At 43.1% G+C, this 19,089-nt stretch overlaps 3 protein-coding genes across 3 annotated transcripts; 1 reads left to right on the top strand and 2 right to left on the bottom strand.

The window, feature by feature from the left end:
- Positions 1-113: 113 nt before the first annotated feature.
- MELLADRAFT_76221 (uncharacterized protein) lies at positions 114-1,663 on the bottom strand (the record flags this gene model as incomplete). The annotated part of the gene is made up of 3 exons (XM_007404110.1): positions 114-997; positions 1,090-1,266; positions 1,336-1,663. 3 exons carry the CDS (start codon positions 1,648-1,650, stop codon positions 320-322), a joined length of 1,170 nt encoding a protein of 389 aa, XP_007404172.1.
- Positions 1,664-4,641: 2,978 nt separating this feature from the next.
- MELLADRAFT_58326 (uncharacterized protein) lies at positions 4,642-5,267 on the bottom strand (the record flags this gene model as incomplete). The annotated part of the gene is made up of 2 exons (XM_007404109.1): positions 4,642-4,782; positions 4,956-5,267. The coding sequence occupies 2 exons, from the start codon at positions 5,265-5,267 to the stop codon at positions 4,642-4,644; spliced, it is 453 nt and encodes a 150-aa protein (XP_007404171.1).
- A 127-nt stretch (positions 5,268-5,394) lies between these two features.
- On the top strand, positions 5,395-7,886 carry MELLADRAFT_86714 (uncharacterized protein; the record flags this gene model as incomplete). Its single annotated transcript, XM_007403438.1, has 6 exons — positions 5,395-6,021; positions 6,094-6,159; positions 6,313-6,940; positions 7,002-7,109; positions 7,180-7,678; positions 7,736-7,886. The coding sequence occupies 6 exons, from the start codon at positions 5,395-5,397 to the stop codon at positions 7,884-7,886; spliced, it is 2,079 nt and encodes a 692-aa protein (XP_007403500.1).
- Between the last annotated feature and the right edge of the window lie 11,203 nt (positions 7,887-19,089).

Raw genomic sequence — 19,089 nt, forward strand, 5'->3', positions numbered from 1 at the left:
AACCGACCTTAAAATAGATGAAAGACTAAATAGAAGGCTTTCCCGTGCCTACAGCCCGAAGTTCTGAGACATATTGAAATTACTCAGCCGTGCCAGATTCAACTGGGTACTAGAAAAGGCACATGTGGTACCAATGATTAAGGAATTGATCCTCATCATGAAAAGGTTGAGTAGGAGATTGATACCATGATGACTCGTACCGAAGTATCAACTAATTAGTTCAACCAAACACAAATACACAAATCAAACGATAATAACGACGAGAAATTGGGATCTCTCCACGATAAATAATTTTACATATACTATGTTCCCAACCATATCAAGCCGGGTTCCAAGTGGCAAAATTCCTTCGATTGAGTAACATACCTTTTAAACTACGCATTTCATTTTTAAATTCATTGATAACCTTTTGATGTCTATCTACCGTTTCAGGCTTTCCACTCTGTGAATCAGAAAACTGTGGAAGAAATTGACTGAAATGACGTGCTGTGCCAAAATGACTATGATGGATCGAATTCGAAGATCGGATTGCTTCCATCTCTTCTGCAAAGGTTTTTAGAGTATGATGTAATGTGATCACTTGAGGGCCTTGTGGTTCAACTGGAATTCCGTGCCGCTTAAGACGCTCTTCAAATGGTGAAGATGTGGTTTTCCTCAATTCTCTTTGTCGGAGTAGATCAGCGAGACGAGCAAGTGATTGGTTTATTGACTGGTTATGTTCTTGAAGTTTTGATTGAACTTCTGAAGAAGGTGGGATTGGTGCATCATTTGAAACCGCTGTGGTCTCATCTTCGAGTTTAGTTACAGGTGCTGGATCGGATTCGGATATTCCGGTTTGTTGAGGCTCAATTTCTTTCGTCTGTTTACCTAGAAGTCCGGAATATGATTTCGCAATATCCCCTACGCGCTCGAGACATCCAGTGTATAACTTCACTCCGAGGGCGGTCAAAGCTGTGAGTGCGCGTGTGCGAGCCTCTAGAGAGGGGAAGAGATATCGCTAGAGACAAGATAAATTTGGGTTAACTTTATCTTGAATCTCATGAGAAGTTGAAATGATTTCAAGACTGAGCTGGAGATTGAAAAGCTCACCTGATATAGAAGGACGATGATACCTGATAAGGTGCCACCGTACAAGAACCATCGAGATGATAAGCGCATAAATCGAATTATGCTCTGATTGGATCTCGGAAGTTGAGAATAGGAAGAACTGATGATTGGATGATCATATGGATTACGTGGAGGTAATTGCGGTAAACCTGAACCAGGCTATCATATAAGCTGATAAGTAATTTGTCAACAAAAACCAAAAGTCAATGTACTCATCAATGTACTCACTCGATCATCTTCAGCAATATTTGACATCGAAGTAGAGGGATTGGGACGAATTTCTTCTGTTGGATTATTACTCATTTTTTGTTCTTCTGCCGATTGGATAGGTCGTTCAATGGGTAGTCTTGATAAAGGTTCAACAGGCTCCAATTCGTTGGCAAATCCACGAGCTCTTTGGTCCAGATGAACTGGGGTTGCGATCGATCGTTGATCATCATCTTCAGTCATCTGCTCCGGGGAATCGTGGCTGCTATGTGTCGTAGGGGAGGCATCAGACTCTGACGGGATGTGAACCAAACTTGATTTGACATTTGCGCTCATTTTGATGGAATAGTTGGTCAAGACAAGTTGGACAGAGCTCCAGAGTCCAAACGCAAGGAAGTTGAAGAATCAAGTGCGTCAGCTCAATGTACCGCCCCTATACGCGCACCCCGAAACGCACGTGGCGCCTCTCGAGATGGAGACGCGGGTTGCGCCCTTCCCTCAAAGACAACCTTTGATCGTCAGGCTGAGGCACCATCAAGAACCAACACAGTGGACAATCAACCAAGCCCCCCCTGCCATGGCAAAAAAAGCTGAGACATCGATAATCAAGTTTGTAAATTGTAATCCACTGCAAAGTATTGATGTTCTTCTCGTCAACGAGCTTTCTGGCTCTTTTTTTGATTCTACCAATTCCGATGACTATTATCAAAACCTGACAACATTTCAAGGATCAAGGAGCCCTTTACTACATACACTTACAAAATATATTGGATTGTTGGAACTGTGCAAAGAAGGCTTCAGCTCATGTATCATGCCAGTACTACCAAAGACTGCGCTTAAACAAAACCCCGACAACTTGACACCGGAAATGAATGGGGTTTGGTTTTGCTGTTGTGGAGTACGTAGATGACTTGCACTTAGATTCGCTTGGGTCTACAAGGTCGTATGAGGTCGTATGAGGTCGTATGATAGGAAATGCAACACTTGCTCCTCTTTACTAGGTAGAATCAAAGTCGAGACACCATATTACTTTCAACCTCATGCGGCCTCGTGGTGCTCAGCGGATTGAGACTAAACCGAAGGGGCATCGTGGAGGTGTTCACGTTGGCAATGGAGGTGTTGGATCGTACTCTACTCCTAGCCCCAGCCATCCCGTTAGCGTTTTCTATCGGGCTCATCAAGGATATGTAGATACGCAGTGATGATTGGCAACGCTTCTTCTACGTCCATGCCAGCTGCAAGCTTTCAGGGCTTTGAGACGCGTTGGTCTGTAAAAATCAAGCTCGTGAGACGGGTCTCAAAGGGTCTCAAAGGTATCTCTCCAATGTGCTTTTCGGGACCCCTTCGTAAATAATTCGGCTCAATAAGTGTCCTTTACGTATTCGCTCATGTTTTGTTTTGCACTGCCAGTTGGGCCTATTTGGGCATTCGACTTTGAATAGCATTGAATACATATTTGAGGAACCTCTTCGTTCCTTGCGTCCTCGAAACACTAATTTCAACACCAGTGGTTTGCAAAACTTTTATGTCGGTCTCTCGATGGATTGTGAGCTTGTGTGGTCAGCATCGGTGGAGAGGTGCTAGCTTCATATACATAATACAATGTACCTCGCTGATTTCCCACCCATCTGATTACCTGTCATTGGACTCTACGTAGACCAAGTCCAAGTCAACAGTTTTCGTTAGGGGACCTGACTAGAGATTGCAAAGAACTGGGTGAGAGAGAAGACACATCCGCACAGACCAAAGAGGGGAAATACTTAAATTCAATCAATCTGGTATCATTGACTGCGAATTCGAGGAAACAAAACGAGTGTGGGAAAGCAAAGTGTTTGCTACTCTCTGACATTCAAAATTACGTGCGTCACACGAAAACTTTGAATCTCCCTATGAAGTTATGATTCATGAACCCTTTCCTTTTTCAAAGTCGACTGCAAATAGCTGCAAATGCGCACGCAGCTCAAGACCAGCCATTGTACTCATCTCACCTACACCGGCTTCCGTCCGGATTTCAAATTCCCCAACGCGACGCTTTTGCTATCTCAAGGCTCATATTACGATCTGTGCATGTTCAAAAATTTGAATAGAGAAATGCATCCGAGGAAATTTGATAAAATTTGAATTTAGTAAGTTTTTTGATATTTTTTAGCACCAGCTACACAAATTGATTGCTTGTAAAACCATCCTCGAAAGGGTATAACAAGGTGTAGTACACAACCTGTCCTTATTGCTCCCTATTCCCCTTCCTGTCTAAATTCTTCATCAGGCCTGTCGAAAGTTTCCATCCTTCAAGTTGTCCAAACGTCCATTTCATCTCAACTTTCTAAACTCTTTTATACTTGTCAACTAATCCTGAGATCACATAATCCATCCCACATCTGCCCAAACCAAGTCTCAATCTTCCGCCAGGGTGAGTCCTTCCTCTTTAACTCATGTCTTTTTGCCATTCCTCGTCTTTGGTGATCATGACGCCTTCATGCTACCGTCCAACCATCTCGCCCATCTGTTTCATACAATTTCTGTTCCATCTCACATAATTTTTCTCCGCAATTGAACCAGTTGTGATTTTGGTCATAAAGTGCCATCAAGATTTTCCTTCTCCCATCATGTCTCCCATCCTTCTCCCATCCTTGTCCGCTATGCGTCCTTCGCGCTGGATCACAAGTCGCGGCGTGTGAATTCCGCTCGTGCGAGAGTTGGCCATCAAATCTTTCCTCGCTTTTGATTTCTTTAGCTCAACAACATTCCTGCGGTGCCATTGCTTGTGAAACAGTCCGGCGAATCAAGATTGCTTTTTCCCGAGCAGGCTCGATGTTGCTTTCCCCAAATGCCCGACACACCATCCTGTTGACCCTTATAACGGCAGCAGGTATGGCTGGGAACGATTTGTCACATTCCCAACAGAATTATGCGCATCTATCCCGCTAGAGTTACTTGACTCTATTTCAGCCTTCACGGTACATGAATGTAGTGCGTTACCAGATCTCCCCCTTCCCTTTCCACAAACGCCTCTTTCATGCCTACAGCGGGCTCTTGCCTGCTTGCTTCGTTTGGCGAAGCTCCAGATGTCACGCTTACCTGCAATGGCGCTCAGTCCTTGTCACCTCATCGATCTCTCCGAGTATATCCATTGTCTTCTCCTTGATCTGCGAGGTACTCGAGACTTTTACCTTGTGAAGTACGCGGTTGGTCAGAATGACTTCCTTCGTAGTAGCATTGCGCCTGCGCCACATCGGCTTTTGTGGTGTCGCTTACCGCTTTTTGCTTCAGCCCTTTTTTACGATGCGTAAGGGACAAGAACATCTCGCTGGAGGTGCTGAATGACAGTCACTCAAATCTGACGGAAGAGTTGTCCTGTCTGCTGTTTCGGCTCAATTTTACAGTTTTTAATCCTTCAGGCTTTATAATCTTGTCTATCTTGTGGTTCCTGCTGTCTAAAGCTGTCGCCTGCTTAATTTCCTCATCATACTACAGCGTCATTGTGGTCGGAGTAGCTTATATTTCGGTACACGCTTGTCACCCCGCTCCGAAAAGATTTACCGCATGGCTCTTGCTTAGTTCATGCCGTCTCAATGCTTGACAGCGGAACGCCTATCTCATTACTTTCTAGATAACTTTCCTCTTGACCAATTGCCTCATACCTGAAGATCAAACTTTACTGACCAAGACTGTCGATCGGTCTCTACACCCAGATATAATTTTCTCCCCGCTAACTCTGCAGAAGACATATTTCTTGTTTGCGCAACTTCGTCCTCAATGTGAGTTACTTGGTCCATCATTTTGGTATGATATTCGGGATTTGCTGATTGTATCTCTCTATGAAGACTCGCAAGGGACGTAACTGTGTACCTCTCGACTTTTGTCTCGTCAGGGTGCGCTAGCGCTCCGCCATCGATAATATCAGCTGTCAAAGTATTTTCACTCTTTGCCTCCAGCTGATCGACAGGCGCCATTGGAAAGTATCAAGTTGGCGCACAACTTAATATTCCCAGTCAAAGGCATACCCCATCGCGTTAAATTCTATCATTCAAATTGAACTCTCAACTCTTCCGCCATCGTCCCATCGACAACGCCGCTATCATGAACTCGAAGCCAGTAGGCACTGCTCTTACGTCTCACCAGCTCTCACTCTCTCCCCCACCATCCGCGGGTTACCAATCCGCATACCGCACCCAAAACAATTCCTCTTACAACCAATACTCTGCCTCAACTTGCCCTTCCTCTCGCTCGTCCCCAGATTCGTCTTCCGCCTTCGCAAATCAAAATAGTCTTCATCCGACCACCAACAGTTATGTTTCCAATGATACATTACCCTGTAGCCGTGGCGCGAGTCCGCCCGATCAGCAGGACGCGGATGAGCATATACCACCAACTAAACGACTTCGTACAACTACTTTCTTCTCTCAAATCGACAGCCGCAATTCAGACAAGCCGTCACACCTCGTGCTTACCCCGTCCCACTTTGCAATTTCAGCCCAAGATGTATATCGCGGTGTATCGGGGGCCGAAGATACAAAGGCCTTGCCTCCTATAATGACTCGAGAAGAACAAGCTCAAGGAACAGGGCATGCGGACAACAGGTTGCCCCTTATTCGACCCGGTTTCAACAGCGAGAGACACCACAATCTTCATTCTACTCCGGGCAGTGACGATGCTCATGAAAATTCGCTATCGTCGCATAAACCCACTGATCAAAATTCTAATCCTGTGCGTTTCCAATCCCTTTCCTCTCAAATTATTCAGCTCCAATCCCATACAATCAACAAATCCATCTTCTAGACCCAGCCGCAGAGCTATAAGCCTCGAATTAGTCCTTCATTCTTCTCCGTCGAACCAGTGTATCTTGTGGGCTGACTTTTTGCTGCCTTCCTCGTTTATGCCGATAATGTCTTCCCAATTGTTCTTGATTTAACGATACCCGACGCACCATTTCAATTCAAACTGATCTTCCTTGTCTATGCGTGGAATGAATGAACCTCTTGCCGCCATGTTGATCAGTCTGCTCAACTTGATCGACAATTTTCACAGTCCCCAAGTGTTCCGACAAATCCAGTTTCAGCGAAGCAGTCGGCAAGCTCTGAACACCCTTCATTCGTTCAACTTGAACATCAGCATGGGTCTGCTGCCTCTCATCCCGCCAGCCCCCTTGTGTTATCAAGTCACCATCCACAGCCTCTCCTTTCGGCTCATCCTGCTGGGTATATGCCTTCCTTGCCATCCCCGGTTGGTACTACCAATGCTCACCACTCCCAGCATGCCCTTCATCATCGTGCCTCTTACCCTGGCTCTCCGTCCATGACGATCACACCAAGCTCGGCAACTTTCTCGCCGAATACAACTACCGCGTTCGGCCGGATATCACCCCCTACTGTTCATGAGCCTTCCTCACCGGCGTATTGCACTTCTGCCAGCGCGTTTCCTCATCACGCTGCTGCACATCTCATGGGGTCTCCGTACCCTGCCAGTGGTACCGCGACACTCGGAAATCAGACCGGCGTTTCCTCGGGCAACCGTTCGGTCTCACAACCGTCGTTGACCGCTGCCGATGCTTCCAAAAGCGATGGAGGTCGATGGGCCACCTCTGATGGGCAAGCACCCCGTCGGCGTGGAAAGCTTCCGCAAGCAGGTTGGTTTGTTTTATTTGTGATAGGCTAACCCGAGCTGACCACGTCTGGTTACCTTCTCAGTCACTGCTTTGCTTCGCAATTGGTTGATGTCTCACACGAGCCACCCTTATCCGACAGAGGAAGAGAAGAAGTTTCTGTGCGAGCAGACTGCTCTTAATATGAACCAAGGTGCGTTTTACCTCCTTAGAATGCGATTGCGTGTTTGTTTGTTGATGAATTTCGCTATGTCATATCATAGTCAGCAACTGGTTCATCAATGCACGTCGCCGAATCCTCGTGCCACCCACAGGCTGTAACTCGACCCACCAGGTGCGACAGCCCATTCGCAGACAGGCTCAAACCCAACTGGCGCGTGCCGCTGCTGATGCGGCGGTAGGGATGGCGCACAGTTTACCTTCCCCATCTCCCACCTTTCCCTCGGGAGCTTTTGACTTCCGCGGTCCGCACTTTGCCAATCCTCGCAGTCCTCATGGAGCTATAAGCCGTTCGCCAACCTCGCCGGTTACTGGGCAATACGCAACGTATCCATCCTCCTACCAGATGTCCTCTTCATCAGCACCAGCGACCCCTCAATATGGCTCATCACCCTACCCATCTTATCAAGCTTATTACCATCCGACACCCGCATATGCCCATTTGAACGCGAGTTCTAGACTTCCTTCACCTCGCTCGCAGCCGAACACCCCTGGCTACCCCCCACCGCAAATTGTCTGCCACGCGCCTGAGAGCCAAGAAGCGTGAGTATTTTTGTCGGACCTGTACCAGAACTTATGCTTATATATCCGAATCGGCAGTTATTCTCGCCCAGTCGCAGTGCATCCCCCCGAACACCCTGATACACGTCCGGGCTCCACGGATATGCCGAGTTCCCTCAAACTTCCATGGCAGCACACCCAATCGCACATTGAAGATACCAGCGCGAATGCCTGCGAGGGTGGTAACTGAGCACACCGCTCGTCGAAGCTGTCCCTTCGCTAGATTTTGACCTATGAACTATGGCAACATAGTCCCACTTACAGTCCCTTTGATTCATTTGACTCGCGCCTCTATCAAAAGGAAAATCACAAATGATTGTGACATCCATCATCTGCCCTATGTCCCAATATTCTATAACCTCTTTTCGACCCAAGATAGTAGTTTCTGTATTTGATCATTACACATCAGTTTGAGCAAGAACGTCATAGCAAAATTTTCCTTTAGCTTACCCACACACACCCTTTCTCTGTCTTGCTTGAAATAGTATATCAAAAGTTTTTAATGGTAATAACCACAATAAGTTTTTCTAATTGTCAATCTTCTTTCTTCATTGTTACTTTCTTGTGTCAAAAACCCAATCTTTTAAATCTTATATCCTTAGCACAAAAAAATAATACTCATCTGTTTATTTTGAAAATCATTTTCATTCATCTTGTTCCTTTTGATTTTATATCAACCAATCGTCAAAACTTAATCACTACACTAAACTATGCAAATTATAAACACCATTAATGCTGCTTTTGATCAATCCTCTGTAGCCAAGGCCACAAATGCGCCTTAACTTTGGTCTGAAGTGAAATTTGCAAAGTCACTCCCTCTTGCTCTCTCTCAAGTTTAACTTTGGGGTGCTGACACAATCAAGGGTGCCACTATACTAGCTCGCCGTTGTGTATGTACATCTGAATACCAAAAAAGTGGACCACTCACATGAATTTGATGCTGTTCTCTTCTCTATTGCTTGGGCCCGCCTCTGGATATCACATTCATTCTGTTTTGTTTTTCCAATACTCGGCTACATCCATTTCATTATATGTTAAATGTCCTTCAATGTACTTGCTCAGATAGTGTTATATGGAAATAAGCAATCACACACTTAAAACAAACAATATATGGGATGTTGAGAAAAAATAATCAAGTTTTCTAATATGTTAAAGAAGATTAAACTTCCAAATTTACCACTGAAAACCAAAAAAATACAGTCTTTGCTGTATAGAAATCCAGATTAAAACTGAAATTTGAACTTTTTCATTTTTCCTCAATTAGGGGATACAAAGTTAAAACTGGGAGTTTTTTCCCAGTTTCCCAAATACATACCGCCAAAAACACAAACTGAGAAACTGGGAGAACATGGGAAAGTTCCAAACACAGCCAAAAACAAAAACTGGGAAACTGGGAAAAAAATCCCAGTTTTAACTTTGTATCCCACAAATGTCCAAAATATAATTAAATGGTTGTACATCACCAGAGGGGTTTGAATATTTTGAACTCAAACCACCAGTTGTCTACATTCACATCATTTCTCCCATCTTCAAACCAATCATAAACCTCTCTATTGTTCTCAGAATTCTTACATGCCACCTAACTCCCTCTCTATCACCCAAAAAACATGTTTTGCACCAACAACAGGCCAGAGCATACTTTAGACTACAAAAGTTACAGATGACTGCTGTGATTTTTTGTCTGAGTAATAGTTAGGGGATACAAAGTTAAAACTGGGATTTTTTTCCCAGTTTCCCAGTTTTTGTTTTAGGCTGTGTTTGGAACTTTCCCACGTTCTCCCAGTTTCCCAGTTTGCTAAGTTTACGTTTTTGGCGGTATTTGGGAAACTGGGAAACTGGGAAAAATCTCCCAGTTTTAACTTTGTATCCCCTAAGTATTTACAGCTATGTATTCACAGCCATTTGGTTCTTTGTATTTGAATGAAAACCCTTGCGGTTTCATGTACCATCTAAGCCCTTCAAGTGTCTTGTCTTGGAAAGACTTGACTCAACAAGAGCCTAATCCTTCTCAATTCCAAGGCCAATTTGTGATCTTGTAGCCTCGATATACAGACATTCTTCTGTTTAAACAATGATCTGATATGATGTGCATGCAGAGGTGCAGTGTAATGCACCGACCCGGCCCCAACCCGGTAATTCTGAGGTGGGCCGGGCCAAACCACCCTTCAGGCCGGGCCGACCCGGTCCGGTAGCCCTAACTCAGTGAGAACCGCTGGAAAAACCCAAAAAAAACCCTCTGGGGCCCATTTGATATTGAACTTTAAAGTTTACCGCGAAATCCATTGAACTTAATCGATCCAAACACGCCGAAGATGCCGCCAAAACTCCCTCGCCCTTCTTCCACGATTATCCTAACCGACTCCGAAGATCAATCCCAGTCCCAAACGTCGAAAACGTCAATCAACGCAGTCAAACTCACCCAGAATCAAAAATCTTGGGTTTGGAAATACTTCAAGACCAAAGTTCATCAAGGTGTTGCTAAATACGTGTGTCAGGCTGCAAAACCTGCCCGTAGTACTCGTATTTGTGGAGCTCTAATGACCCCCGATCCAACTCAGAGGACCAAGTCTCTAGCTCGACATCTCCAGCGTTATCACAACATCGAGTCTAAAACTGAGCCACAACAAGGTGCTATCAAATCATTTCTTGACACTGGGACGATGAAAAAGGTAAGTTGTTTTTCTTTTACTCATCTTTCCTTCCATTTATCCTTTCGATCATCTCATTTTTGATTCATTTATCCTTTTGATTTTTCAATTACTCGTCATCTAGCTTCCCAAGCTGTCTCGCGATTCTCTCAAGTATCAACTGGTCAAACTTATTGCCAACTGCAAACTGCCGGCTGCCATTGTTGATTGTGAAGATTTCACGTTCCTATTCTTGGAATCACAGCTCACTGGATCGACGATCAATTCAAAATGCAAGAAGTCATATTAGCTATGCAAGAGATTGACGGACCAAAGACTGGTCTAAACCTTTCAAAGTACTTTATTGATTGTCTTGACAAGTTTAACATCCAATCAAAAATTTATTGTGTCACTGCTGACAACGCTTCGACTAACGGTGTGATGGCTCGAGAAATTGCTCATGAGATCAAAGATTTTGAGAAGGATAAAAACTTACTGGGATGTGTGGCCCACGTTATAAATCTTGTTGCTCGGGCTGGGTTAGCTGTATTCTCAAAGAAGCTGGGTGAGACGACTTTGGTCGACATAGTAGATATACTCAAAGATGATTCATTTAATCAAGTCAATGCTCCTGGAGCCCTTAGTCGACTCTTGGGATTCATCACAGCGGTCATGAAGACTCCGAAGCGCAAGAAAAGTTTTGAAAAACTAGTTGAATCTGAACTTGGTCGCTCTCTTGGTCTTATCCAAAACGTCGAAACTCAATGGAACTCTGATCTCAACGCCCTCAAGAAAGCTTTGGTACTCAAGGATGTCATTGATTTGAAATGCTCACAAGACCAAGATATGAGCAAGTTTAAACTCACTCCGGTCAAATGGGAATTGATTGCCCACCTTGTTTGATTCCTTGAACCTTTTGAAAAAGCGACCAATATGCTTTCTCAGTTGACTTACACAAGCATCGATGCTGTCTTGCCTGTCTATGAGTGGCTCGAGTCTCAGCTTGACAAGGTAAGACATATTTCATTTTTTATCTTTTGCATTCTAATCTACAATAAGTTCTAATGTTGATTCTCCTCATAGGCTTTGATCATGTTAGAAAACAATCCGATCCACCCAGCCATTGCTCCAATGAAGACCAAGCTCACCAATTATTTCAACAAAGCAATTCTCAAGCCTGTCTATCTTTGTGCTCATCTATTGGACCCTCGCAGCAAGGATCAAGAGCTTTCTTCAAACACTCTTCTCCGAGCTGGAATCATCAATCAAGCGGACTGGCGAGATCTCTTTTTGGATGAGGCTCGCCAATTTATCCCAAGCCCCGAGCAAGACAATGACGACATGGACGCAATCACCCAACCTGAAGAAGACGGACCTTGATCATTCATATCAGCACCTAAGAAGAAGAGAACTTTAGATGTAGAACTTGTTGCTTACCTTGCCGAACCTCGAGAGCCAGGGAATCGTGATCCCTTGGTTTATTGGAAGGAAAACGTGAAGAAGTACCCCTTGCTCTCCATGATGGCTCGCATCTTCCTCTCAATTCCAGCCTGCAGCACTCCTTCTGAACGGGCTTTTTCAGCTGGAGGACGTGTTCTCACTAAACGTCGCCACGGTCTCAAATCTGACACCTTTGAAGCGCTTGTATGCCTCAAGACTTGGTACAAGGTGTTAACTACAATCACTTTATTTTTTTCATTATTTTTCTTTTCAATTCCTTTCTGAAAATATTTGTTTACTAGTACCTAGCTCACAATGAGCTTATAAAGACACAAATGAAAGTTTTTATACATGATATTTAAAGAAATGCAGATTTGTTTGGCCTGATTTGAGCCTTTTCTCCTATACTTGCCCCCCCTACCAAAATAGCGGGTCGGTCCGGGTCAACCCGGATTCACTCAAAATCTTGCCGAGACCCGCTTGCCCCGGTCCCGGCCCCGGTACCAGACCGGGTTTCGCAGACCGGGTCGGCGCATTAGTGCAGTGTTGTGAATTTTCAGGGAGGCTATGATTTATTACAAGAGAGGTCTAGTACTCACAATGTAATTGGTCCTGACTAAGGTATTCCGCTGGTTACGGGGAATATGAGTTGATAGTTATACAGTTGCTCCAGTCTAGTCACGACTGGAGCCTGGCCCCGGCCCCGGCCCCGGGACGCAAATGTTAGGGGGTCCCAGTAATACCAAAAAAAAAAATCGCAGAGGTTTTTTTTGCGAAAGTTCCTCTGTATTGCCACATTTTATCCCCACATTTCAGTGCATCGTCACTTTATCGCCACTTCCCATAAACTCTAACATCATGGCAAATAAATCCAAAGCTTTGAAAGCTCAAGCACGACGATGGAAGAAGGTTCGTGCAGCAAAATCGAAGAATTTCATAGTTCTCTCCGACTTGGAAGATCAGGAAATCACGGAAATCACGGATATCACTGTGGATCCTGATCTTCAATTCATATCCGGCAATGACTCAGAGACTGTTCTTCAACCATCTCCTCCAATCATGATTCCACTCGACTCCATTTCCAAAGTTGAGGAATCAAAAACCCCTCAGCCTCCTCAATCTGTCATTCTTCAACCTTCTGAGCTTTATTGGATGCGTATCGATCCTAATTATCTTACCGAGGAGGACGACATGGATCCCTTAGACATCCCACTCTACGCACAAGCCGATATCGCTGATTCTTCTGATGATGAAGCATCTAATAATGAAATTATCAATAATGCTCTATTCCCAGTTTTCACTTGACCTTCTTTTTATCAACCAACTCTTGGTAAACGGAAAACCAAGAGCGGTGGAATCCTCAAAGGCTATAAGAAGCCGTGTGTTCAACCTAATTCAAGAAAACTTGTCCCACAAAAAATACCAAAAGAAACAAAGAGGCAATACCGAATCAACTGAGAAAAAGCTCTTGGCAAGTCTAACAACACGTTCAACTTTAACAACTGGCTTATTTGTGATCCAGCTCCAGCTCCCTTCGCATCACCCGGAATCGCCTCATCTGATACCTTCAAAACCTCTGTTAACGATAATCCTAATCATGGCAATGCATCATCTGAAACTACTTCTGATTACATTCACAATATCGATCAAGATGAAAATGAAAATTCAACCAAAACTGAAACTGAAGCTGAAAATGAAGATGAAACTGAAAAAGGAAATGGACTTGGAGCAGTTGTATCAGATTCATGGATTGATGCTTGTGTCAAAAATTATTGATCCAGCAAGACCAAACTCTCACTCCCTCAAAAAATCAAACAAGCGGCCCAGGATCAATACGACAAATTAGATGCCGACATTTTATTCATTGAAATTAAGTCTCGTGAAAACGCAAAACAAAATCCACACTTCAAATACCCATCTGCTATCATTGACGACCTGCAAGAGTACAATTCACGACGAATGGAACTCACCCTCAAAGGTGAAAAAGAACCTTCCGCCACTGCTTCCATTCTAACTGCGGCCTCATCGATTCGCAGACGACCCGTAACTTACAAGTCTTCTAATACACCATCCACGGGAGTCAGTCACGCCAAGAAAATACGACAGCAAGCTATCAATGTCTCACAATTCAAGGAGTTGATTACAAGTCAGCGAGGATTTGGTTCATCACATAAATCTATGCTTGATGATGAGAACCTTTATAACTCTCTTCATTCATGGGCGATATCTAAAAAACCCGGAGAGGTATGTTGCATTCGATCTTTTCTTTTTTTCTTTCTACACAAGTTTCCAAGTGCTGACTTTTGGTGATCATCTCTTGCAGCTTTCTCCTCTTTCTCTGCTTCATCACGTCAACACTGTTGCATTACCAGAACATGGTATTGACAAAACCACCTGTGTCAACACAGCCAATTGATGGCTTCATTGCTTAGGATTCCGGGCACGCGAGTACAGTAAAGGCCTGTACTTCGATGGGCACGAACGACCTGATGTCGTCGCGTACCGCCACAAATATCTAGAGATGATAGCTGAGCTTCAAAAGTGTTCTTGAGTCTATCATGGAGAGGATCTGGAGCTCTCAATTGCTCCAGATCCTCTTGTCCTTCAAGATGAGAAAGAGACAATCTTTCTTTACCACGACGAGTCAACGGTTCATGCTAACAAACGACCCAAACAAGCCTGGATGAAAGACAACACTCAAGAACTGCGCAAGAAGAGCGATGGAAGACTAATCCACGATTCGGACTGGATCACACCAGCCACCACCACTGGCCGACTTGAATTCACTTCTGAAGCTGAACACGGATGACTTCCTTTGCCTCCATTCACCAATGCAGCTGTAGTTACTTACCCAGGAAGCAAAGGTGATCCCTGGTGGGATTGCATGCAACTAATCGACCAAGTGAAAACTCGAGCAATTCCCATCTTCAATTATCTTTTCCCTGATGCACAGGGGGTGTTCATTTTCGATTGTTCTTCAGCACATGAATCTTACGGGCCCTCCGCTCTTTGAGTGTCTAACATGAACCTTGGTCCCGGCGGCAAGAAATCATCATTACGAGATACCGAGATCCCATCTGACGACCCTAGAATCCCTCTTGAAAAACAAGGTCTTCCTCAATCCATGGTGTATCCGGCCGACTATCAAGACCCTAATCTTGCTGGGAAAAATAAGGGAATCCGTTGTGTCCTAGCCGAGCGTGGCTTGTGGGACCTCTACGAAGCCAAAGCCAAGGAATCAGGTAACAAACCTGTCTTATGCTGTGCAACATGTAAACTATCGAATACAAAGCGAGATTTAGCTGCGCGAGAAGCCCGATTACAACGCGAAAAGGATGCACAAGATGCTTACGAGAACGGCAAATCCCCAGTCACCTCCTCCATCAACATCTCTGACGATCCATACTGCTGTGCTTCAAAGGTTTTGAGCTTGCAGTTGGACATTGCGAATGAAAAGCCATTACTTCAGATGGTCATCGAGGAGGCTGGCCATATATGCTTGTTCCTTCCCAAGTTTCACTGTGAGCTCAACCCGATAGAGCTCTACTGGTCTTTCATCAAGCATCGTAAGTGTTTCTGTTTCCAATTAACATCCACTTTATACATTTGACTAATTTTTTTAATTCAAAGACTATCGAGCCAACAGCTTCAAAGCCACAACATTCAAGGATTGCCAGGCTCTCTTCGAAGAGATACGCAAGCGCTGCCCGGTATCAACCATCCGAAAGTATTTTCGAAAGGTCGATCGTCATATGAGTATCTATTGGTATGTTTATTTTTTCTCGTCTTGTATCATCAAGATCTACTAATTCATGGCATTTTATGGCATTTCAGTGACGGTTTCACTGGGGTTCAAGCTGAGAACATGGCCAAAGACAAGCAATACCGCTCACACCGATGTATTCCACGTAAGGCTGCCATGAATCTTGATTTCATTTGCAACCCTTGATTTCTTTTTTTATTTTATTCTCTTTATGTTATCGTGACTCAATATATAAGATACAAGAATGTTATCCCAAATTTGTACACGAATGTTATCCTGACTTTATATACAAATGCTATCCTAAATTTATACACGAATTCCACCCAGTGAGTTGCGATGAGAGGTGATTGGAGTCGTACCCCTCAGGGTACTTAAGTAGCAGCTTAAGGGCTTATCTAAGTAGTTAAATACTTACGTTTAGTACTTAAGTACTTAACATTAGGTCCCTTAGGTACCTAGACCCAAATCTTGAGGTCTCGGGAAAAAAATTTTTTTTTAAAAAAATCAGCCAACCAGATTGACTCACTAATTAGTCATTTCTGACACCAACACCCCCCATTGAGCCCATAAATGACTTGTTACATGTGGTTTATCACTAGAGGTTTAGTGTATAACTTTGTGTAATCGAATTTCGATTTTGCGGAGCGCGTCTGGTCGTGACTAGACTGGAGCAACTGTACCTGTATAACACGTCAATTTAAACAAGGGGTAAGTTTCTTACACTACTCCAGATTTCAAATTTACCGCTGAGTTTAGAAAATCAATAAGACATAGAAAATTATACACAAGGTGGAAGGGGTCAAAAAATATGGAAAAATAAGGGTTGCATTCCCCTGTGTGTGCCCATCATTTTGCATATTTTTACAGATTTTTACGGCAGCAGTGTATATCAGGCCAGAAACTCAGTTTATGTCCCAAACTGGCAGTCATGGAGGCATTAACCTTGTGATACCAATAAAATTGTGAATTTTGTGTCAACATCTGGAATGTCTGCCCATCCTGAAAGCTACATGTTTAATTTACCAGATACACATTAGAATGAGTGGTGTGTGTCCAAAAATGAAGAAGGTACAGCAATCACTGTCCCCAACAGCAAAGCTAGAAAAGCTTATAAATCTGTTCTGCAAGGGTTTTAGCATCCAAATGGAAACTGTAGATCCAGTATGTGGCTTTCATAATGTGCAACTCCCAAATTGATCAAAAGAAAATAGTTGTATTTGTGAGTGTTGAAAACTTTCTGCCCAAGCCTGGGTAGTTTTGGACAAAATTTGAGTTTCTGACCAAATACACCCCAAAATCATTTTTCTATGGAACGACTTCAAAACTCAAGGTAAAAATATGAAAAAATATGCAAAATTATGGGAAATCACAGACTGATTCAACCATAATTTTTTCAAATTTTTCCTACATCTCATGCATTGCTGAGAATTTTCTACATCTTGACTTTTCTAAACTCCATGGTAAATTATTGATTTGGTGTAGTGTTATATTGTAATATAAATAATTTTCCTTGAGGAGAGTACCCGGGCCTACTGTTGTTAACAGAAGAGGATGGTCTATCCTTAGACCCGAATTAATTCTCTAAAGCACAAGGCTTAGAGTAGCCTGTATCCTAGGATAACAGGGATCTCGGACAACTTTGCGTTGCGAGAACTGAAGGTAGTGACCAAGTAGAAAAAACACTTACTCAAGATCAAGTAAGGTAAGAAGAGGGTTCTTTGCTGGATTCAAACAATAAGTGGGGAACAGACTGTGCCGGTATTTGAACTTGGATAGTTAAGCTAGGTAACTACAAGAGATTTGAATAGAGATATCAGAACTTATTCTGGACTAGAGGTTCAAGATCAAACTAGGAAGATGGAAAGATGGGAGTACGTTTATTTGACTAATGTCTATTTCTTTTAAGAAAGGATCAGGTGGCTGCTTTGAGAAGTGGAACACAAGAGAATAGTAAGTTCTAATATGCTGGACTTGCTGTTTAGAAGGAACACTAATGGTTTCCGCTGGAGATAGTATTGGTAAAATTCAATGCCTCTCATCTCCCGTTGATCAAGAGAACACCCTTTTATACCTTTTGTAAGCTTCTCTATCAACTTGCGACGCTCTCATAGACAAAAAGGCTCTAACTCCTTTTCCTACCTAGCTTAGTTTGTAAACTCAATGAACCTTTTGGTTCCATGGTTTTATTCTATGTCGGCTCTTTTAGTTGTACTCTGCCATTCTCGGTTGGGCATGTCTTTCTAGATCCTTTTACGTATCTATCTGTCAAAGTAAAAGGAAACGGCTCCTGCCGATTACTTCATCGAAATGGTACGTAAAATGTCCCGCTGAGAATTTCTAGATCTTTTGACTAATCATCTATAGTTCTTCTGATCTCTAGTCTAGGATTTTCTACTACGCTAGTTTTGAGTATATTCTCTTGACTTCTATATGGTTATTTCCCTTTGAATCTTTGGCCTGTTCTTGGCTCTTTGAATTACTTTTGTTCTCTTGTCAACTAGAGAATTCATAGTGGTTTTACTAATTATTCCTTTCTATATTATATTTTATTTGGACCTTTGAAACTAGGTCAATAAGTTGTATAATATCATTATTGCAGAACCTTTGATACTAGATTTGTAAGATGTTTCTTGTGAAATTTTTCATATATATATATTCTTTTATCTCATTTATATTTCATTTATGTTCATTGCTTCATTTGTACCTTGAAGTCCTTTGGGTGCTTTAGACCTAAGCACTCAAGGGCAGACATGAATCTTGTGACTTGGTGGGCACGGATTTGAAAGACAATCTCTAGCCTGGGTTAAATCTAACCCAGCTTGAAGATTTTTTGAAGATTTATTAACCAAAGCTTGCTTAAAGAGTCACTGTTGTGGATTTTGATCAGTCTTTAGGGTGAAATTTAGATGAATCCTTGATTAAAGCCACAATTGCAGAAATTTTAAGGAAATAAACGACTACTAAAGAGAGTGAGAGTCTACTGTGGTAGACCAGTCTCATAAAAGACAAAGACTTCTTAGCAAATGCAACATACCCAGGTGAAGATACATGTGTTACAGAATTAACTCCAAGAAAGACCTACTAATTTCTCACGCACAATACTGGAACAGAGTGCTTGAGTATGAGCCCCTGGTGTTTGGCAACCCCCTAGCATAAGCCTAAGAACCTGGCTATAGGCCTAGTGTGTAGCTAAGTACTTAAGCTCCACAACCAACAATCTGAAACCCAGAAAAAATAAAATCATATTTCTTTGGTTCACATAGTCACGGAGAAACTACCATTTTTATTTTTATTTTTCAAAAGAGTCAATTTTAATTTTAAAAGTCTCATCATAAGTTTTAATATACATATATGCCACCTAATAAAAATGGCAAGAATGAAGCATCAACATGCTGTCTATTTGATGATGTATAGAGGTAAACCTACATACAGTAAAGAGCTCAAAAAATTGATAGAGTACCCAAAGCCTGAGACGGTATCTCTGGAGTCCATTTTGGGGGAGGAGTGTACAGGGTCAGGAGAGGTCGAGGCAGGGGTAAAGCCATGAATGGGAAAGAACACTA

The sequence above is a fragment of the Melampsora larici-populina genome (genome assembly GCF_000204055.1).
Source record: "Melampsora larici-populina 98AG31 unplaced genomic scaffold MELLAscaffold_1, whole genome shotgun sequence".
Classification (NCBI taxonomy): Eukaryota; Fungi; Basidiomycota; class Pucciniomycetes; order Pucciniales; family Melampsoraceae; genus Melampsora; species Melampsora laricis-populina.